Below are 23,853 nucleotides of genomic sequence, written 5' to 3'. Positions count from 1 at the left end.
TGACCTTTGCTTTACTTTCTCCTTCCATATCTTGCTAGAGAACATCTGCTTGGTAGAACTTTTTTTTTTTTATATTCAGACCATGAGCTACAAAGAGACTAGGAATTATGATTTTTAGCTGTTAACCTCTTCCAAATAGGAAGAGTGAAAGTTGGGAGAGCTGATCCTGGTAACTAAGACAAGGATATAGGTCTCTTCGATACCTCTGCCCCAGTACACATATTCACTTTCTGTTATAATATAGTTATATTATAATTTTGTATAGAAAAATATATAGCATTTACATTATTATGGTCATGTAGATGCTATTCACAACTAATACATGTAGTATATTTTGATTATTTTCCCTTCCCCCTCCCCTGCATAGTTTTTTGCTATTTTATTTACTTGTTGCTTGGTTTTCTGTGTATTTATTATTGATTCAACCCCAAACTATCTTATCATTTATTTGAATCTCTTCTCAAACACCTATTTCTTGAACAAATTGCTCCTGGAGTTTTCTTAATGCTGTCAACTTTGAATGGTTTTTCTGTATGTCTGGTGTATAGCTATTATCCTGTGATTTTTCTCACCATGACCTTGGGTGTTATTTTCACCTCTTTCATACTTTACTCCCACGTTTTGGTGGAGCACATTCTCTACTAGCTTCCTGAGAAAGAATGTAGATGTGGGTCCAGGTGATTTTTTTTTTTGAGTCCTATTTTTATTTCTGTGTATATAAAGAAAAACTTTGTAGAACATTGCTAATACATATTTTTCCTATGCTCCAAGAGCTGTAATATGATCTTAGCTTGTGAGAACTAAGACCGCAGACTGTACTATATGCTCTCAGCCTTTAAGTATGGCTTTGCATTCTGCCATTTATTTTGATTTTTGGCAAACAGTTTTGACCAAATTGGTGACAAGAGATGTGCAAGTGATAATGCTGGACTATAAAAAATGAAGAAATAGTATCACACTGGCTATTAACATGCAGTTATATTGGTGACTGCTTGTGCCTTGATGGAAAGGTTGAGGAAACAGAGGATAAAGATCAACAGGTTTAGCATTTTCAAACATCTCTTGGTATTATGAAGGGTATTATATGCATCACTGTGGTTTGTAGCTAACAAAACAATGTAGATGTGCAGTAGCTTCAGGAAATTTGAAGAAAATGAAAGATCATTGCCAGAATGTGTTGCTGGGACTGCATCTCCATGAGAATTATGTGATGTTAATACTGTATAACTCTGATTCAGTTACTCTTTTCCAGGGACACATTTTCCGTCCTAATTAGGGTACATATAATTATTTTGCTTTTCCTTTCTTTTTATGGTTCTCCCCTTCTCTAACCCTTATTAGGCATATGTTGGAGCATCTTATTTTATCTTCCATGTTGCTTTACTACTTTTTCATATTTTTAAACTCTATTATTCTGTGCATGATTCTGAGGAATTTCTTCCCTTCTGCCTCCAAATCATTAATTCTGTGCTCTACTGTTTTCTAGTTTTTACTTCATCTATAGAGTTTCAACCTCAATTAACATTTCTTATTTCTAAACGATTTCTACTTGGTTCATTTTTATATTGATCTATGCTTCTGTAAAAACTGCCTGCTCTTATTTAATGGGTTGTGTTGATTTATCAATCTGGCAATTTAAAATTATACCTATTTTGAAGATTGATTTCAGGTTGCCTAGTTTTCTCTAGTTATTCAAGTATGAGTCTCCACCTCTCTCTTTTGTATGCCTGTACTACTTTTCCTTATGTTAAATTCTTTCATATATGTTATAGTTTTTTGTGGCTATGAGTTTATTTTCAAAAGAAATTATCTTATAAACGAATCTAGCTCATGACCTACTTCTCCCTCTCTTTTTTTTTTCCTTCCCCCTCCCTTTTAAATTTCTGGCTGTACTATATGATCTCAGGTTGCTAACCAGTTTTACATTAATTGATTGGCTTAAGTACAAGTTTGGATTCCTTGCCCCACCATGGCAAAGGCTTTTGGTTTTGATCTTAGGTAGTTAACTTTTCCACCTAATTTGGTGGGTGCCTTGTGTCTGGCTCACATATTGAGCAGGTGGTTGGAAAAAGGGGAAAGTCTGCATAGTTGAACCCTAACCTTTAAGCCTATTTGATCTCAATCTTCTCGTGGACTACTTGGCTTCAAGTCCTACTCTCTGTTATGGTTTGATTTTGACATGTGGATGTTTCTTGTTCTTCCTTTTGAGCTTATCTATGTTTTTAAAAATATTTTAGTCAGTATTTCAAAATTTGCAGTGGTAGTTCTTAGGAGGCATTTCAGCAAATGCTTAATTATTTCAACTGGAATGGGATTTGAATTTGCAGTTCCTCAAAATGAAGAGATAAAAATGAAAATGAATGTGGGACCTGACCTATGACAAACTATCATTTCACCTTAGTGAAAGATTACAGACATACTTATTTCTTTCACTGATACGAAGAGTTATTTATTAAAATAATTTTTAAACGTTGTGAAGAAGTATAAAATTTACCTAAATTTGTTGGTCCAAGCAAGTATAGACTTACCTATTAAATGGTGAAAGGTGTTGAAATTTTGAGACATGGTAGTATAGTCATTGTCACTATTTCTGCTTATGATTCTTCTAAATCACCATCTTTGTTAGCTAAAAGGTAATTATTGTGCATATACAAAGAACTATGACTGTTCTACAAATGAAAAACGTATCTAGCAATGGAAATACATGTCTTTTAAGATGAAATTAGGGAATATTTCAGATTCATATAGTTATGGCTCCAACAAATGATAAATTTGGTTACTTACATTGCAAGTCTAGCAGTAACTAACTAGGATGTTGCTTCAGGGTTCAGCAGATGGCCTCTAAGTGGCTTGGTGAAGAGAATGTTTGCTAAAGGTGACAGAGTATACCTATTCAGTTTCCCATATGCACTAGGTCATTGGTAACATAAGGTCTTACTTTCAGGAAATTGTTAAATTTAAGGTCAGGGAGTAATTCCAAAGCATTTTAATAAATAAAGTACATATCCCTCAGCGGATAATATTCTCTTTTCGGTTCCTACATACTAAGATGAAATTTTTAGGTTTTTCTCTAAATGACATGCAGTATAGAATCCGTGTGAGGTGTGTGTGTATATATTCGTGGAAGATGTGCAATATTTGTTGCGTGATATGTTGTGCGTATATATGTATCAGACATGAGACTGATGAGATTTTGATAACATTCTATTATAAAATGGTATACTCATTGCTAGTTCTGTGAAAGTAAATGATAGTGTATATACTCTTTTATTTTATAATATGTATTTTAAACTATTTATTATGGAAAATTGCAAACAGAAGAGTAGAGAAACAGAATAATGAACCCCTGTGTACTCATAACCCAGCTTCAACAATTATCCTTCATAGTTCATGATAGTTAATCTTGTTTCATTTACACACCATATTCTGCCTGCCCTGTGAATCCTGCTCTCCTCCCTCCCCCAATCTCTACCCACAACTCCTACCCCAGGATAATATCTTTTATTAGTTATTATTAGTTAGTGTTACTTCCACCAGAAACCTTATAATGCTTTACTGCTCTTTTATAATAGTTTTAATATTTATGACTAGATAAGTTTCAGTTTTTGGTTTCTCTTTATTTTCTACGCAGTTTATAAAAGGTTTTCTTATACAGTTAGTAGTGTAAAATGTCAGGTTATTCATACAGCCATTTTGCAGTAATCATGAATATAGTATAAATCAACACATCGTAGAGATGGAATTTCTTAAATAAAATTCTTATTTTTTAAAATGAAAGAGCATTATCTTTTGGAAAATGTCTTAAAAAATTAACAGCACACATTGCTTAATTTAGTACTTTGGAACACTGTACAGTTGTATTACTATTAATTTTGTAAGTAATATTTTTAACTCAGTTGATTTGCCATCTTGAGACTTTTTAAAAAATAACTTTCCTGAAACAGATTTTTAGTGAACATATACTTCTAGATCCTAAGAAACTCTTTATGGTGTGGTGAACAAAAGAGCTAGTATAATACTTATAATTTATAGTTGACATTATCTTATAATTTTAAATGCAGAAAGAATAAAATTGTTTATTGAAGGAAATTTCTCTATCTGGTTGGCTTCTTACATTTTTCCTTTTCATATTGTATTTTATTCTGCATTAACTATGGATTACCTACTTTAGGATCATATTCTTATTACATACTTTTCACTAACAAAAACATTTATTAAGAATGACTTAAGAAGTTACATGAGCTTTAGTAGGTCGTCAGATAAATGAAGCTGATGGCTGTGACTTTCTTGATATTGAACAAGAAATTAGAGCTGCAAGCATAACATTTGTTGTACTTTCTTTAAAGATTTTGTTTCTAGTAATTGTATTTTGCAACCTAGAAGTTGCCTTTAACATTACAATTTAAAAAGTGAAATGCATAGTTTGCATACAGCACACTGTCCATTGGGAATGATTAGGTACTGTCATTTTAGCAAATTGCATAGATAAACATTATATTTATTATACAATGTATGAATTGCTATTAAGTATTCAAAATGCAAACTAACACAACATTGTAAATCAACTATACTTCAATAAAAAAGGAAAAGAATTAATACAAAAAAAGTATTCAAAATGCAAACTAACACAACATTGTAAATCAACTATACTTCAATAAAAAGAGAAAAGAATTAATACTAAAAAAAGTATTCAAAATGCAAAAGTATAACTTGTTATTAGAGTATGTTGATGTTATTTGTTAATGTCCATGTTACTACTTATTATTTAACTATATAAACTATAGAGAATTACTAAACAGTTTTTTGATAAAGTCTGTTAGTAAGCATTATGAAATATGATGAATTAATTAAGAACTTATATGATTATCTTTATTTTAGAAAGACGTTTTTCTGACAACTGTTCTTTTATTTGATTTCAAGTGGCTGCTCATACCAGTTGTCATTACAGATCGATTTAAGTTACTCTTAATACTTTTTTACCGTTGATTTGCCAAGAACTTCAGTTGGTTGTGTGGAAATGTAAGCCTTTGTGTGAAGGAGTGTGTCCTTGCATCAGAACTTGGCAATCACATGAATCTTAAGAAAACAGGCTGTTTGTTCCGTAGAGAAACTATTCTATAAGATGACTTTGTTTTTATATTCTGTTCTGTGCTAGATTAAGTGATTTAGTTTAGTTTGGCCTAGGGCAAAACGTTTCAGGATATTTTAGAAAATCCTGTATCCCATTAACCCTCTGAAAATAACGCTAGTTTTAAAGTTTTGCTTTCTAAAATCTTATCAGTAGGCCATGCAATACCAGATTCATTCTCAAAGTGTCATTTGTAACTGGCACTGAAAGCTATTGCAGTGTTCCGTCTGGTATATGCAGTGTTCCAGGTTTTGAAAATCTGAAAGCCATATATTTTAAACACTAAATATTTATTTCCTCTTAATTTGATGCCCTTCCATGATTTTAAATGAGGGGAAGTAGTTCGTTTTTTTTGATAGTAATTCTGTTATAAACTTTTAAACGTTAGAATCCCGAACACTAAGGCTATTATAATAGTCCCTAATTGAACAAAGCAATGTGATTATTTTAAGAAATATATGCTTAATTCTCAGGAAACTCATTCATTTTAAACTTTTCTGTTCTAAAAAATTTCTGCCATATATTAGTTAAATTAGAACTTTTCACTCTACATAAACCAAGCAAGCAAGCAAACAGCCATAACAAAGTATAATTATAAAAGTTAATTAGGCAATAATTATTTTTTCAAAGTTTCAAGGGAGTCATAAAGATTACTTTCTTTCTATTCATTTTGAATCTCTTAGATGTAATGTGGCTTCCTTCAGAGTTTCTTGTTAAATTCCAAGGTTATTAATAAATATTTGATCATTAAGTTAAAAATAATACATGTACTTGGTAAAAAAAAATCAAATTATACAGATAGATAGATATAAAATGAAACAGAAATACTTCTTTCCCTCAGTCTCTCAGTTTCCCTACCTCAACTCTTAGGCCCTTTCTTCAGAGTAACCACTGGTAATAGTTTTCTATGTATATCCTATTCAAGCATGTATATTTACATATGTAAGTGTAATTTTACATTTTTTTCTGTCTTTAATTTATCCGTGTTCTGTACCTGTATTGTTTTAGCTAAAGATTTATTTTGGGTAGGAAATTTATTTGTCTTACCTATTTATTTTATATTTAACTCCTAGAACAGTTGACTGACACATAATATATAGGTGCTTAACAAATACTTGTTGAGAGAATCTTCCACATCTGTCTATCCACCTGTGTGCCCATCAAATACATACTGAGTACTTACTGTATGCCAAACACCCTTCTAAGGACACAGATGAAAGAGAAAAGCAAGGGCTGTGTCTGAATGTAATTTCCTTATACATAGTTGGCTGATACATATCAAAAACAATGAAATAAAACCTAAACAAATGGGTTTCATGAAGGTAGTAGCACAGGTAATGTGATGAGAGTGAGAGAGGAGTTTCTACTTCAGATAGGATGGCTAGGCAATACCTTTTTGAAGAGGTGAATTTTGAGCAAGGCCTAAATGATAAGAAAAAATGGTTTAGAGATCTAGAGAAGAGAATTCTAGGCAGAGGGAATAGTTAAGTATAAAGGTTCTGAGGCAAGAATAAGCTTGGTGAGTTCAAGAACAGAAAAGTTCAGTATGACTAAAGCATGGGTATTTTCTCATACAAATAAATACTGCTTCAGTGTGTATCTTTGTACATACAAATATGTTCTACATATTTTTAAAAGACTTTTAGTAGTGGAGGGGTCAAATAGTATATGCATTTAAAATTTTGATAGCTATTGCATGGGGCTACTTTTATCCTTTTTCCCTAAACCTTTTCTTGCTTTTCCAGGCTGTGGGGAACTTGGGTTGTCTGGAGCTTGGTAGGGAGTGGGCTGTGATGTGAAAGGAATTCTTTTTGTGAGAGAATGTGCCAGGAACTGTGGCTATTTGAGAGACTTTTGTCTCATAAGATGAAAATCCAGCAGTAGAAAATATGCATATGTTGTATATGTTGAGTTATATGTTAAAATATCTGGCTCTCAGAAATACAGTGCTCTCCTTTGGCCATTTAATGAAACCATTCCAGTGCAGAAATTATCAACATTTCTCAATCTAGAAAATCCAAAATTTGGCATGGTTATAGTTTGATATAATTGGAGTTACATATAGTTGGATATGAGGCAGTATTATAAATGATGCCTAGTTTGACACTTTGGATTCACATTACACAAATTTGTGATTAACTAAGGAGGCATTATGAAAAAAAACACCATTAAACAGAGTCAGCCGATCACCTTGCCCATGTGTGGCTTTTGTGGAGGAAGGTAGAAGGGTATCTCCTATTTAAAATAAGTTTTAAAAAATCCTGGGTGTTGTTACATTGGGGAATGAAATTCCTTCTTTAAATGCCTTTCTATCAAAGAAGCATTGTTTAATTTTGAAGGATAAATGTCAGAATTACTTATAATTTTTTAGGCAGATTAGAAATTTTAGACTAGTCAAAGAACAAATTTTGTTTCATCAAGTATTTTACTGCTGAGTAAACAAGGAGAGTCAAGTCCCGTTTGAGAGCATAGAGATGTTTGTTTAATCTTTTTCAATCGCTGTTTTTCGATAGGGTGAAAGTAGGAAATTTAGGTAGATATATTCAGTTTCCAGTATATTTAGAGAGAGAAGGAGGTATGTGGTTTCCCTGGCTATTCATTTCTCCTTTTTTCACTTCTTCTGAGAACTAAAAACAACTTGGAGGAATGAGGTCAGGAATCTGTGATGGAGAAGATTTTAGTTTAACAGATGCTGATATGGTATGTTCTGTCTGTTATAGTAAAGATTTTATTTTTCTTTTTTAACATGGGTAATTTTTTCTAACACAACTTAAAAACGAAGTTTAGTTAGATTTTATTTTGCTGCTTGAACCTGGTGACATTAATAATGATAAAGCAATTAACATATTTTGTCTGTGATATAATGATTTAGCACTTTAAGAAGCCTAGTTTATCTGATGTCTACTATAAAAATCATCCCACTGGTTTTAATGTGAATATATAATTTTTGATTGAAAAGTTCTTGATATCAAATCTTTAAGGTGAGTGTAAAGAAAGGAATCCGTATTTTAATAGTCTTAATCCTTTGTCCTATAATGAGTAGATGTGTAAAATATGTTGATGTTTACAAAAATCTTCTAGTCCTATTACAATATATAGATGTGTAAGTTGTAATTATTTGAATCATTAGAACATCTAATTTTTGCTTGACAATATGCAAATGTGCCATTAAATCTGTTTTTTAAGATTTTTCCAGTTTAATGTCTGAATCCAAATTCATAAAGAGTTGGAAAAATGAGATGTCTGAGCTATAGGATTCAGAGGGATTTCATATGAAGCCTATTTAATCAGGATAACACTGTTATTAATATTCATAATGTCAGCTGGAACACAAATGACAGACTTCGGGGCCTAAAAATTTTACTTGGTGAATTTATTAAAAGTAGCTTAAAAAATTAATGGAATTTAAGTAAAGTTGGTGAATATGAAAATCTTGTGTTAGCAGAAAAAAATCTCTATTAGAACTTTCTTTAAGACCATTTTGCATTGATGTCTTTTGACAGATTTCATTGGTACTTAAAGAAGAAAGATGCATGAATGGTCATTTAAGAGGATTTAAACACATTGGCACATTAATTTTTACATGAATAATAAGTACTTTCCAAAAGCAATTAACTTACAGTGTACAAGATATGAATTGAAAAATAAGACTCTGACATCAAGGGCAAAGCAAATGTGCTGTACATTTTAAACTTAGTGGCAAGACTGTTTAATATTTTGGTTTATTTTATTTTTATAGCTTGCATAGGCTGTGACTTAGAATATGGTTATTTTAATGAATTTAAAAGCATAATAGAAAGGAGTAATGTTCCTTCCCCCCACCAAAAAATATTGGTATGTTAAACATTATCCTCTGCAAGTATCTTTTGTATTTATTGGAGAATTAAACATTTGTTGTGCTACTGGTAATATTTGAGAATATGTTCAATTTTGCAGAAAGTTAAAGGGATGATTCTGAATAGGTTTAGTGCTACAAATACATATGTGTTAATACAGACTTACTGATTATAGCATAACTCAAATGTATAATAAATACGTTTCTGAAAGTTTGTATAAGTTTAGTTAATAAGCATCGAGTAGTGTTGAAGTAAATTTGTTTTGAATGTTAGCCTAAGAAAGTAAAAAGTGGGGAATGGCTTAAGTAAAACTGGGGTGTGTTTTATTTTGTGTACTACCTGCTCCTCTTTATGTTTTAGAATGTGCTTGTAATGATATTATACCTGTGCTCTAGTTTTTATTTTTGTTATAGGAGTTCCTTAAAAACAATTCGTTTTAGACCATTTTGTATAGTTACAATAATACCGAGTATTTTGTTTTACATTCATCAGAGATTATTTTTCTTACAAATTTTAGTACTTACAAAAGCATAGCTTAGTTATTATCTCTAACATGCCAGTTCGGGTTTACCAGTGAAAGAATATAGGTATTGGTCTTGCAGTATAAGAGGGTACTAGAAGTTTCACTTGCAGTCAGTGTTATATATGAATGATTTAGTTTCATTAGATTTATAAGAATTGCCTGGTATGTTTTGGGACTCATATTCAGAACTTGAATGGAAAAAGCATTAATTACTAGGGTGTGTAGAAATTATCACAGTAAGCCATAAATTAAAATTTTTTGTATAAGGAATGAAATCAAATTGATAAATTGATTTATTGTTTTTTTTGCTTGTTTTTTTAGTGTCTTTTTAAAAGTTAGGTTTTCGTTTGGGGGGACGTGTTTTGTTTTTGGCTCTGAAATATTCACTTATATGCCCAGGAGAGGGCAGCATTTTACTATATCAGTCTCATAAAAGAATTAGCCCTGCTTAGACTGTCAATGTTTCTTGTAATTACTCCCAGTATATTTGTTGCTTGCTTATGAATTAACTTGCATTTATGGAACTAAATCATTCCAATCATTTAATTACACCTGAGGAGATGAACTATAATTGCTTGCTTCCAACTAGGATCTGATATGGCTTGAGCAGTATTAATTTGGTGTTTACTTTTCTGAGTGCTAAAAGCATTAAAATGATTGTGCAATGGGATTACATTTTACTAATTGCTGGCATTCATTAGCTGGGTAAATGATGAGGAAGAGTGACTGTATATTGAAGAGGGATAAAATTATGGTTTTAAGTAGTATATTACTAAGCACATTAAGACCTGTAAGACATGTTTTAAAATACTCCAGAGGTTATTAAAGGCTGTATTTTCTACATGTCTTGCTATATGAATCTCTTATTAAAAGACCGCAATTATTATTAACCTTTTTGGGCAATATGGAGGGAAGTGGCTTCATTGACTGGAACATATTTCTTTGATATTAATAACTTCCTATATTTTCAACTAATCCAAAAGTAAATGAGGAACTTAGAAAAAGATTGCCAACTCCAGATCAACATATTTAGAGAAAATTGGAAAGGAGAAGCTTACTACAGCTTTATTTGAGGACTTTTTAAAGAACGCAGAGTTCTAGCTGTGAGGTAAATCTAATTTTATTCTCCTTAAAAGCATGCAAAAAAAAAAAACCAAAACAAACTTGAATAGCTTTTATCATTTTTATTATGAAAACAAATGCAAGAGAGAAATACCAGTAATTCCACAAGTTAATGATAATCTTTTAAAAAATTAGAATAGCATTTAAAATTACTTTTACAAGTATGAAACGTTTTATATGAAAATATACATTCAAATCAAATTTGAAATTTGACAAATAGAGTAAATTTTTAATTTTTTTTTAATTGTTGAAATTGTAGTTGGAAAGACTTAAGTTAAATAAATTAAATGGTTCCCTAACCAAAGGAGCAAGAATGTCTAGAAGCTTAACCTGAACTGTATTTACTAAAATATAGGTGTGAATGAAAGAACTTTTTTCTGAGAAAAAAGATTTAATTTCATGTGTTGAAATACACAGTTAATTGTCCTATTATAAATGTTTTAGAAAACCATTTATCCTGTAAATTCTCTGTTAAACAAAGGTAAGGTTTAGGTGTGTTCTGATATATTGTTTTAAGTTTATTTATCTAGAGTTGGCTTTATTTTAGCTTCAAATCTTGGCGCAGAAACCAGAGACATTGCCAGAGCAAACAGGAACGGGAGTACAGATGGACGACTGGTCAAAAGGTAAAGACTTTTAAGGTATTAATACCAAACCCCAGGTGTTGTGCTAGTTTAAGGCACTGAATGAAGTGTGTTTGTTCTAACCAATACATTAGACAGAGGCAGACAAGCGCAAGTGCACACGCATGCACACACACATGCAAGGAAGGAGGCACACACAAAGAGACCCACATTCTGCAAAAGGGACACAAAGACACATGGAGAAAGAGACATGCACACACAGAGAAAGGGACACACACAGAGCAAGAGATATTGAGAGAAAAAAGGAAAGCAGACACACAGGGAGAGAGAAACACCCACAAAGTGATGGAGGAGATTGAGACAACGAATGGTAGAGAAATGAATACAGAGAGGTATACTCAGAGAAAGAAACACAAATAGAGAAAGGAGACACAGACACAGGAGGGAGATACTAAACTCATTGAGAAAGACACAGACACATATACAGAGGCACACACACAGAGAAAGACACACATGCATAGATACACACAAAAAGAGACACACATACTGAGACTCACAGAGAGGGAGAGATACCAGAGAGAGAAACATGGTGAGAAGGAGACAGAGACATACAGTGTGTGTGAGAGAGAGAGGGAGGGAGAGGGAGAGGGAGCTGGGGAAGAGACACACTGAGATAGAGGGGCACAGGTGTACATGCAGACACACTCAGAAAGAGACACAAAGTTAAAGAGACATGGAAGATACACACATATACAGAGAGAGACAAGCATATATGGAGAGGGAGACACATATACACAGAGAAACAGACCAAGACACATACAGGCACAGAGACACATGTAGAGACACATGCACACCAAAAGACACACCCGGAGACACCCACAAAGAAACGGAGTCAGAGGAGGACTCACCCTGGAGAGTCAGGGCCACAGAGACTTACAGAGATGTGCAGAGGGAGGCAGAAAAAGGTACTTTGAAACAGAGACAGAGACATGAAAACAGAGTCAGAGACAACGAGAGAAACAGAGAAAAGGATGCACCCAGATATGCACAGGCAGAGGGAGAGAACAGTCAGACAGAAATACAGTTTGAAAGACAGGCAGACTGAGAGATGGCCTGAAAAAGGGAGAAATGGTGGATGGGTGGATGGAGGGATGGATGGATGTATGGGTACATAGGTAGGTAAGTAGAGCACATCTATCTATGTATAGAGCAAGGTAGAGAGAGGGCCATAAAGACAGAGGTTTAAAAAATGTTAGGTTTTTAATTGAAGTCTTTTACACTAAATCTGGATACAGTTGCAAATCTGAAATCCTTGGAAAACAAATCATTCTGAATATAGTATTACATATAACTGAAGACTTCGGCCTTTATGTTCATCGTTTTTATTTCCTCTAAATTAAAAAAAAAATAGAATTATTACCAAAACATTGCACACATCTCTTTTGATTCCCCCTCCTTCAACAGGGCTCTTTCTTTACCATTTATCAACCACACTGTTACCTTTTTCAGAAGGTTAAAGGCCATTTTGGGGAACTGTTCTATCATCATTAAACTAAATCAGTTAATAGCTACACAGTCTTTTGAGGAATAGAAAGATGCTGTACTGAGTATACCTTTTTTGATTTCTGCGTTTGTTTTTGATTTCTACGCTGTTATAAATTTTCTTGTCGTTTATGCCGACCATTAGCAACATTTCTCCTCTTATTTGTGATTCTAGGCTACTTGTTATGAGTTTAGAATCCAGGTAACTGATTGCATTGTGTATAAAGGAATAGCAAGTAATACCTGAGTAACGTAGTTAAAGGTTTTTAATGCAAAGTTAATAGCTTTAGTGAATGGATTTTGGGGCACTTAATTTTAGTCTACTCTTTATATTCAAGTTTGTGATAAGGCTGTATTGGTGTGAAGCCGAAAACTGATTTGTTGTAGTTGTTTTTACTCATTTATGCAAATAAGCAAGCAAACACTCTTCTTTTGAAGAACTCAGAGCAGTTCTTACTCAATATATGTACAAAATAAGAAAAGAGGAAGTAAATAATGATGCCCCTGTTGCTTATGTTTCCTATTCAGAGGCCGCATTGCTATGAAAGCCATGTCGTTCACATTATAGACAAAAGGATCTTTAAGGAGCCAAAGGAATTATTTTTAATATATCTAAAGAATAGGGGCTATAGAGGAAATACTTCTCATAAATGTAAAATAACCAGGAAAGATGTTAAGGAACGGAGCTGCTGAGGCTGCTCTAAGCTGTCCTAGCTGCTGTAGGACACTTATGGAAAGGAAGATTTTAGGGCTAAAGACAGATGCATAAATAGTTTGCAGGAGGCACAGACGTGACTGAAACATCATTAAGAAAATTTGCATTTTTACAGACATTTTTTGGACATTGGAAATAGGAATAAGACATTCCTTTATATAAAGGGCCTATTAATGAAACATTATTAACGAATAAAGTTAAACAGGCAAATGTAGTATCTTTTAGTTTTGTGATAAGTGATATGTTTAAACAGTAAAATCTCACATGGTTATTTCTTTGATATCAGGGTTCATGGGATTTTTCGTAAAGCACAGATTACTTCAAAGCTCTATCTTACAAATATTCATAGGCTGTTCTTGTAAATAGTTATTTTTATTTAAAGTTATCTTATTTTTTTAAGGAAATGGAGCTAATTAAAAACTTTTATTACACTTTGCATCATCTTAGAAGTTTTATTATAAGGAGTGCTGAAATGGTTATTCTTTTCCTAGCTTTATTTTAGAAACATTGCTGAAATATTTGATGTCAAAGAGTATGAGGTAAATAATGTTAACAGGTAAAACGATTACATTTTTCTCACTTTTTGTCAGTATTCTCAGTTTAGAAAATGTAAAGCTGAGGTTGGTAGGTAGGATGAGTGAAGACATCTACAAACTGTCTAGGTTTCTTTAGGTAGTTAAAAAAAAATCCTGAATGAATGAAATTTTAGGTTGATGAAAGCAATAGGTGAGTGAGTAAACGTGTTGTCAAGCAAGCATTGGTAACATCTTCTGGCTTCTTAAGAAGTAAATGATGTTTTGTCCTTTCATGAGAGCTTTCTGTTTTTCAGCATTCTTTTTTTTCCCCTGCTTTTTAAGAAAAAAAATGAAATGGCACAAAGGACATATGCAAAGTTAACCCTCAGAAAGAGTCAGTTATTATATGATTGTTTAGCCTTTTTTAGCATTTACTTATTATTTACTTAACTATGTAAGAAAAAACTCATGGGGGTCAGAAATCTCTTACGAGTAATTATTTGGAATAGTATGATAAATTTCTGGATAGCTCTTAAATTTTGGTGATTTTTATTAAATTAGCAGAAACATGGTTTAATTGTTTTATAGTACACAACAGTCCATTGGAAATAGTTTAAGTATTATTTATGAATAAACATGTCTGCCATAAGTATACATACCTACAATAATATAGGTAAAAATGAGGTCTGAATGCCAGTTAAATTTAGAATATTGTGAAACTTATTTAAATTTAAAACCTTTAGGGGTCAGTGTTCCCTAAGAAAGGTTAAAGAAGGTTACTGTGCCTACCCAAATTAAACATTGTTTGCTATGTTTTAAATATTTCTTACCAATTGAGGGTAAGAAATGGTAGGAATCATACAGCTTGAAGAAGCTTTAGACAAAAACCTTTCAATTTTATGAGTTTCTTTAATATTATTGTTAGGTTTATTATTTTAGGAAATTATATTTAATGTGTGTTTTATACACAGAGTAGTTATTTTCACTTATGTATTATCTCAATTTAGATATGAATCATATGTTTTTAAACTATTTTAAGCTTAAAAAGTGAGCATGATTCTAAATCATCAACTCATTTGAAACTTGAGAGATGAAAAACCTTCTAGAACTGCTTATGTCAATAGATTTCTTACATGTTGCAGTTTATTGGAGGCTAGCAAATATTTTTAAAAATCTTGCTGATTTAAGTAAAAAGCAACTGTTTTTATTTCTAAAGAGGATATGATTTTGTTTCCATGATTTTTATGGTTTTTCTATCAAACAAAATAAGTAACTAGAACTAAAACGTAGCAAAAGGTAACTTACAAGTGGTTTGTTAGTTTCTTCTTGAGTCAGAATACTATTTATTTTTGCTTGGCATTTGGAACCTGTGTGCCACCATCAACCTCTTTTATTATTGGTTCATTTATCTTTCTCTCTTTTCACAAAGTATGTGTTCTTTTTACTTTTTGCCCATATATTGTTCTGTAATTGAATTACATCTAAAACTATTGCATGATTTGCAAGCATTTTATAAGAGTAGACATATATAGAAACACCATGGGAAAACAACTAGAATGCTTTTAAATGTCTTTGATCATTATGACAAAAATTATGGAATCTCATATCATCTTCATAAACTATTTTATTTTAAAGCAGACAGGAAGGAAATGGCAACTTGCATAGAATGGACATCCATTTCTATCAGGGAGATAGCTGGTAGAAAAAAAATGATTCCCTAGACATTATGATTAGACCCTCCTTGAAATTCAAGGTTTTGAAAATATCTACATAATTAGTCATTCTGTATTGAATTACAGGATTTGAATTGTATTTAATAATTGGCTTTCTAGTAAGTAATAGTATATTTTCCTTGAATGAGTAACACAATTTTTTTTTGTTTGTTAATTTTATTTTTATTTGTTTAAATTTAAAGGAAAATTGCACTGGAGAACTAATGCATTTAATAATTTCAGTGAAATGTTATAGTAGAAAGAATATAGGTTTTGGAACTAGATAGACCTGGGTTTTAATTTTTCAATCTTCTATTTACTACCTACCTGGACTTGGGTGGAAGTTTTGTAATTATTTTTAAGCCATGGTTTTCTTGTGTGTGGAATAGGGAGATACTTCCTTTAGGAGCATTTTGAAGATTAGAGATTGTGTATGTAAAAGCCCTACTACAATACCTGAAACAGGAAACGAGTTTATTTAATATGGGTTTCACATACCAGAGTAATTATTTTCAATAGTGTGGTGGTGATAATGGTTTTTATAGATGTTTATAAAAAAATAGATTGTTGAAGTATTTTACATGGCCTAGATAAGTGGTGGTTGTTGTCATTGTTATTCCATCCAGCTGTGAAAGGTAGATCTACAAAAAAGTTTCAAAATTATTAAGAAACATAAATACTAGTATTTGAAACGGTTATTATTAGTTTTATAGGAAGTTTATTTTCTTCAGATATAATGTCCTCAATATCAGAAACTTGATTTCTTTTAAGTAGCATAGTTTGTATTTACTATATTTATATTTTGTAGAATAGAATGTAAAATCAGTTAATATTCATTTAGTGTAAAATCTAATTTTGTCTGTATTGAAATCCCAATTGCAAAAAAAATCTTCAGACTAGTGATATCACACAATGTGCCTTTTCCTTTTGGCAAGTGTGAATTTAAGAATACATTTTTAATTTTCATTTTGCCATAGAAGGGTTAAAAAAAGAGCATATCAAGGTCTGCTTAAATTTACTATTTCTCTCCATAGGACCTAACTTAATAGAGTACTGGTAGTTTCTTACACATGACCATCCAGAATATTTGAGAGAGTAGTTTTAGGACTACCGGCAGTGAGCCAACAAGGATTGATTCATTTCCAGAGGAAATGCTAAGGCTATCCTTAAAAGCATGATGGAGGTTATACTGTTTTAGAAAAAATTAATTTCTTTTTTTTAAAATAAGTTTACAAAATAAATGAGATTCTGGGTGTCTGTTTTTTAAGCTTGATATGAATGATTCTGTCCTGACTCTTGGCCTCATTAAGAAAATGTAATGGAAAACCAAAAAATTTTTATAAGGGCAACTTAGTTTTCTAGCTGGTTATGAAGTTTGTTAAAAACTGTGTTTTGAGACTCGTCATTTCTGATATGAGTAATTCACATTTATTAATTTATGCCATAAATATTTTTTACTTTTATATTTTGGCAGTTTTTTAAAAAGACTTTATTTTGTAGAGCAGTTTTAGGTTCACGGCAAAATTGAACATGAAGTACACAGTTCCCATTATACCCCTACTTCATAACCCCACACAAGCACAGCTTCCCCCACTGTCAGCATCCCTCACTGGAGTGGTACCTTTGCTACAGTCGATGAACCTGCCCATAAATTCTTAATAAGGGAGAAGTTTGGGAGATAATAGGAGTCTTTCTTTATTTCTTTTTTTGTTTGTTTTTACTAAATTTAGGGTGTTTTAGGTAGGTCAGTTCAGGCTACTCTTCACATGGAATTCTTACTACACCTTTGGTCCTTCATTTTATAAAAATGACAATTACTAAGAAGAATAAGCATGAAAAATGGTAAATTTCTTTTTTTAATAGGACTGCTTCTCCATTGCTATGCTATATGATCCTCTCTTTGTACAGCTTGTGACTATTTCTTTGGTTTAAGGAAACTCAATTCTACTTTTAATAAGCTCTTTTAAATTTGTTTGTGGCCATGAAAATATAAATATATTTTTTTGAAATAGAAAAGTTACTTGAATTTTTCAAAAGTTTTTTGCTTTGTTGTAAGTTCTCCATTCTTAAGTTTCTGAGCTCTTTGATAAAAGTCCTCATCCATTTCTGGTTATGGCCGTTTCATGCCAGAGCACTTCCTGGACCACATAGTTACGACACAAATCTCAATATAATATTATTGAATCTTAAATTTTCTAGAAATTCAAATTTCAGTGTATCATATTTAAGATGATTATTATGGTCTCCATAGTAGCTGCATTTGTCACCTTTAGCGTAATTACTGTAAAGTCCTGAGTGTGCATTGGCATTTTGTTGATTTTGTAGATCTGAATCAGTATACAGTGGTGTATAGACTGAATTTATGACCATTTACACAGTTGATTCAGGCTGTCTGGCTGTTTGTAGAATAGGACTGATGTGACTACATTTACTCACTATTTTTGGTTATAAATAAATCTGGTAGTTAAAAATTTGGGGTTTTAGTACATGTATGTAAGTGTGTTTTAATCAAAACAACCTATCGTGTAAGACATTATTATATTTTGGGAAGAAGTTTCGGATACAGATTTTCTTTGTGTTTTGCCTTTTCTGTTTTTTGTTTTTTCTTGGGGAATGAAAAACAAATTTAGAACAAATCAGGCTATAAAATTTTGAAATTGGTTACATAGATTATTTCATAGTCTGAATGAATGATTGAATTAAAAATATTCTAATCTGTAGCTTTTGGGTAAAAGTGATAATTTTTGTCAAATGGAATAATTGTGCTGACAAGATGTAAGGTAAAAGTAATTATTTTAGAAAATTCTATTTGGACTTTATTTTTTGGGTGATTTTTGTCTTCACATATTGAAACTTTTTGGTACTTTAAAATCAGGGTGCTAGTGGATGAAAAGTTAAAAGTGATCAGTTCACAATGATAAAATTATACTTGTATAGTTACTGAATATGTTAGTTTTTGCTAATTAAATATTTTTTAAATTAAAAATCATATCCTTTTTAATAGTTTCACTGGCTGTACTTAAGGTAATTTGATGTACTCTAAAACATAGTAACATTCTTTGATTTTGAGCATTTTAATATAGAAATATAATCAAAGTTAAGCACAAAATACCTTATTTCCTTCCTTAATTAATATCCTGTTTTTTAAAGTTTTACCCCTTCTGTTCAGAATTTTCAGGTTAATGTTGATCCCTAACAGATTAGGATGGGTAGGGTTTATTTAGCCTTAGTTTCCTTGAACCAGCAACACACATTGGAGGAAATATGATAGGAAAAGCAGGACAAATACATCGTCCTGAAGGATTCAGGCTTGTATATAAATTCTAACATTTGGAATATGGAATGTATAATATTCTGTATCCTTTCCACAGATTAAAATAAGTGTAGAGAATTTACAATTTGAAAAAATTCCCATTTTAAGTAGATTAGATGAATTCTGAATCTTCATCAAGAAACCAAATGTTGCAGAATTTGGAGTCACTGAAACCTTTTATTCAATTGCTTTTAAGAGTTCAAAGTTAAAAAAAAATAATGATTTCAGTTCAGCAAATCTGATTTTTTCCTTTCAGAAACCTTGATTGCCTATATTTTATAATCAACCAGTATATTTTAACACCAGGATAGTGCTGCATTAGCCCAGGTAAGAAGAGCAAAGACAAAACAAAAATTTTCATTAAAAAGGAAGTCCTTGATCTCCTGAGAATGCAGTAGAGACTAGCATCAGAGGCTTCCTCTGCATTTTTAATAGGCCATTGGTCTCTAATAGGTTCTATATTGGTCTTTCATTACCTTTTTCTTTTTTAAAAATCTCTGCCTCTCCCCAGAGTCACTTGAAACGAAAACATTATAATTTTTTCTTTTTTTTTTACTTAGGCTTTTTTTGTCTCAGGTTTTCAATGCTGCTTTTAAAAGTTAGAAAATGCTACTAACAAGGAGCTGATGATGCTATGGTGCAACTAACAAGGCACTAGTATAATAGTCACAGCTGATTAATAAAATGAGAGTCCCTTCCTTTTCCTTTTGTTCCCTCCCCCCAAAACAAATGGTGAATTTGAATAAAACATACATCATTTGCATAGAAAGTTATGTAATGATGCCATATAGACTATAATGATTTCCTAAAACCTTGTATTTAAAGTAACCTGAATTACAATGAGAGATAAACAGAATATTTACCCATCCCTTATGAGCTGCTGCTGATATGTAAATTTATTCTTCTACTTTGCACAAATATACTTTTGAGCTACTGCTTAAACACTTTGAGGTCCTTAGTCAAACAGTTTTAATGATGCCTCCAATATTATGAAAGTGTGACATTTGATGAATGTCTCATATAGTTTTGATATCTAGGCACATGTCAACAAAAAAAAATTGAACATTGGTTTGTCATGCAACACCTAGATAATTTATAATTTTACTGTTTATATCCATCTTGACATTTTTTATCTGCCAAAGGCAGGTTTCATTTGGAATCTTAATCTGAGATTTATTTGGTGGATCTGGAAATCATAGCTAGGGTTCCCACAGGAAATGGTCCATCTACCAACAGATTAAATGGCAGTCCTGCAGTTGTTAGGGGAGCTCTGCATTTAACACACATGCATACTCATTCAGTCAGCACTGGGGAGAAAAATTAAAGTAGTAACCCAGGTTTAGGAACAATGTAGCTAAAAAGTCCCATATTTGCTGAATGACAAAGGGTTATATAGCAGCATTTCATTTTATTATTCGTGCTTGAATTTCTTGTTTGCTCTGTTGAGTCTGCTGACGAATACTAATAAACGCCTGCAACAATCCAGACGAGAGATGCCTGGCAACAAAGCTATGCGGTGGACCTCCCTGATCTTCTCCAGTTCACAACCTGACCTTTTGAAAAATTGGCTGGGCTAAGCTGCAGAATTTGGGTGTAATGGTTATTGTTAACTCCAGCTTTAGGATTTATTAATTTGTGTGATCAAGACTTACCTATACTTCAAAGTTTCAAAAGACCAAATACAATCATCCATCCATTAGAACTAACATTGTGTTTCAGTGATTTCCACTTGGTATCTGACTGGTGATTCTTCTGTTTTGTTTTCCAAATCTAAAAATGTTCTTAAATAAAATGAAAGGCACATATAAAGAAATAGTTTTTTTTCTCTCTTTACAATTGTTATTGGAAAAGTTACCTTCCATAAATGGTTTATGGAATTGTTGAATTCATAGATAATTAGTATGTGTTCATACTTAGTAAACAAAAAAATATATAATTATGAAACCTGTTTTACTTGCAGTGGTAGAAATTTAAGACTTACCTAGTTGATTCATATTTTTAATTACTTTATATAAATTATTCTTATAACAGGAAAATTGAAAAGGTTAGAAATATATAGTAAGTAGCCAAATAGTTCATATCACTGGGGAAAAAAGAGAATAAAGAGTACTGTTGTGCTAGTTAATCTAATTTTAGGATAGTTTTCACAATCATTTTAGCTTAAATGATATTTGCAATGGTTTAAATAGGGTGAAAGAATTTTTACAAAGCTTTAATTTATGCAATATGTTCATAAGTTAGGCAGTGTAAGGTTTAGGCAATTACACTATTATACTGTGTTCATGGCCTTCATTTGATGAAAGACGTTAAAATTTAGAAGCTGAAACGTTACAATAGAACAGTTCTTGCACAGAAGTGTGTTGAATGAATATTGATGTGTTCATGACTATTTCAGACTTGAAACAAAGAAAAACTTATAAAAATTTGGTGTAGTACCACCACTTTAGTTTTTTAATAATAAAACAAATAACAAAATTTCAGTAAAGTGATTTCTATGACTAGTCAGTGGATAATTTGTAACATGGTACACTAAGCCTTTGAATTGTCTTAATCACAGGTGAAATAACCTTACCAGTTCTTTTTGACATGTTTATTTAGAGATACAACCATGTATGGGAATGTAAAGGATATAGTTTATTTTGAATTCATGTCCAAATGAATAAATTATTGACATTCACAGGTTTCATGATTTTCCAGGTTAACAAACCTTTATCAAGTCTTATTTCAAAATCTTATAGCTATATCCAGGCTCTCCCCCATCACATGTTTTTGACTTTCCTTCAATATATATAATACACCTTATCAGAATCACATAAAACTCTGTATCTGTGCTTTTCAACGTAACAGCCAATGGCTATATGTAGTTTTGGATGCTTGAAATGTGAGCAATGAGAATACAGAACAATGAAAATGAAAGTTATAGTACTTTTTTTCTTCTTCTTCTTATGGCTGGTCAAGCCGAAAAATAAATTGAAAACCCCCTGAGAGAGTATACAGTATCCAGGTAACAAGTTTGCATATTTTAAGCCAAGGATCCAAAAGTTACCTAATTTCTTGTGACTCCTAAATTAGAATCTCTGTAGGATAAGTACCTGTGGTCTACTAGCTATGATCCTGATCATATCTAATATCATGTGCCAATATGGTAGTGTTCAAATTATGTTACAGAAACACGTTATTTAAATTTCTTATTTTCCTGCCATGGGATTGAGTTTACAGAAATATACTCTTAATTTTCTTTCTGTGAGATTGAATTTTCTTTCAGGATCTTTCTTTAGATTAGTGTCAGGATTTCTGAATTTTGAAGTTCTGTTACTTTTGTAATTTATTAGTTTTATAATCTTATACAAACTTTATTAAACCATTATGTATTAACTACAAGTTTTAACCTTAAGTATTTTCTCTTTTTTGTATGTTTTTCATTGAACAAAGTAACATTTTATTTATTTTCCATGTTCATGTCTTCTGCTATTTTAATAAGAAAACTTTTTCTTACTATATGTTATTTATTCTTATTACATTTTAATAAGAAAATCTTTTACTTTTAGCTAAGTAGATTCTTGCAAATAATAATAGCTAACATTTATTGAGTGTGTATTCTGTACTGACACTTTTCCAAGAGATTATACAATTTAAATAATTTAATGGTCATAATAACCTTTTGAGGTAGGTGCTTTTATTATGTGCTTTTTACTGATAGGGAAATTGATGAGAGGTTTAGTAATTTGGTAAAGGTCATACAGCTGTGTGGTAGAGCCAGAATTCAAACTCTGCAGTCAGTCTTCAGAGCCCTTGCACTGTGGTTCTGCTTGGAAACTCTAAATACACCAGTATTCTACTTGGAAGGTCTAAACTTTGCTCTTGTACTCACTCATATTAAGTGGAACCACTATGATATGGCAAAAGTTTCTGATGTCCTTCTTTTATGTTTGGGGATAGAAAAACCCATATATGCATCTATGTGGAAAACTAACTGCCACACACACATAAAGGAAGCAAATAGTCGGAAATATTTAGTAAAGGGAATAAAGAATATTTATACACACATACAGATAGATAATCTATGTGTAACTCAGTTAAGGAATTGGTTAGGAGCAACTAGCTGATACTGTGTTGAAACTAATGTTTGCTTAGAAAAATTCTTAACCATTGAAAAAAAGACATTTGTTTAAAATATGGGACTACTATAGTACTTCCATCATGAAATCAAATTTACACTTATTTAATAGCAAAAAGTATCATATCATTTTGATGTTTTTACATAATGTAGTGATAGACAATATACAAAAGAAGCAATAAACGTGAGGTTTTTGTTCTTTTTCTATTTATAAAATCAGATGCTACGATATAAGTAATAACTTTTCCAAAAAAAGAAAAGATAGAGTGTAAAGAAGTGGTGACCAATTATGTTAGCAAGTGTCAGAGAGCACATTAACAAATTGTTTCCTTTATGGTTCGTTTTAGATACAAGTACCCCTGAGTAGCACCTGCATCTGAAGGAGAGAGATCCATTTATTCCAATGTACCTGCCTATAGCACCTCCATTCCTCTTTCTCTTTTCTGCCACTGAGCTCTCGGGTACCTGAGATGTTGCTATTCTGAGTAACCCCTGTAGGATCCCTAGAGACAATTCTAGCTCAACCACTCTGAAGAAACAGTTCTGTAAACAGTATTGACCCCCCAGGGGACCATCAAATCCATTTACACAGATACCAGTTGTCACAAACTATTTACAAAGCCAGACAGAACAAAATTCCCCAGCCTCTAAGAATCCCTATTTGATTCTAGCCACCTCCTCACTTCTATATAGTAGTTGTGAAGTAACAGTTATTTTTGGCCATGAGTTATGATTTCTTGGGTAGC

At 31.9% G+C, this 23,853-nt stretch overlaps 1 protein-coding gene across 16 annotated transcripts in view; it reads left to right on the top strand.

The window, feature by feature from the left end:
* The window catches only part of MIPOL1 (mirror-image polydactyly 1), a 333,916-nt gene that overhangs the window by 45,687 nt on the left and 264,376 nt on the right, over positions 1 to 23,853 (top strand). For 11 of the 16 annotated variants that reach the window (XR_014242314.1, XM_082384153.1, XM_082384141.1 and 8 more), the window contains one exon: positions 11,157 to 11,235. The exons of the other annotated variants lie outside the window; for them this stretch is intronic. Coding sequence is in view for 9 of the 11 variants with exons in the window: in XM_082384153.1 (XP_082240279.1) it covers positions 11,157 to 11,235 (79 nt within the window). In the remaining 2 variants the exon portion in view is untranslated. The remainder of the gene's footprint in view (positions 1 to 11,156; positions 11,236 to 23,853) is intronic. 16 annotated transcript variants of the gene reach the window in all.

Source organism: Balaenoptera borealis, assembly GCF_965194805.1.
Source record: "Balaenoptera borealis genome assembly, chromosome: 3".
In the NCBI taxonomy this organism is placed as follows: domain Eukaryota; kingdom Metazoa; phylum Chordata; class Mammalia; order Artiodactyla; family Balaenopteridae; genus Balaenoptera; species Balaenoptera borealis.
This window is presented reverse-complemented; position numbering and strand designations above follow the sequence as displayed.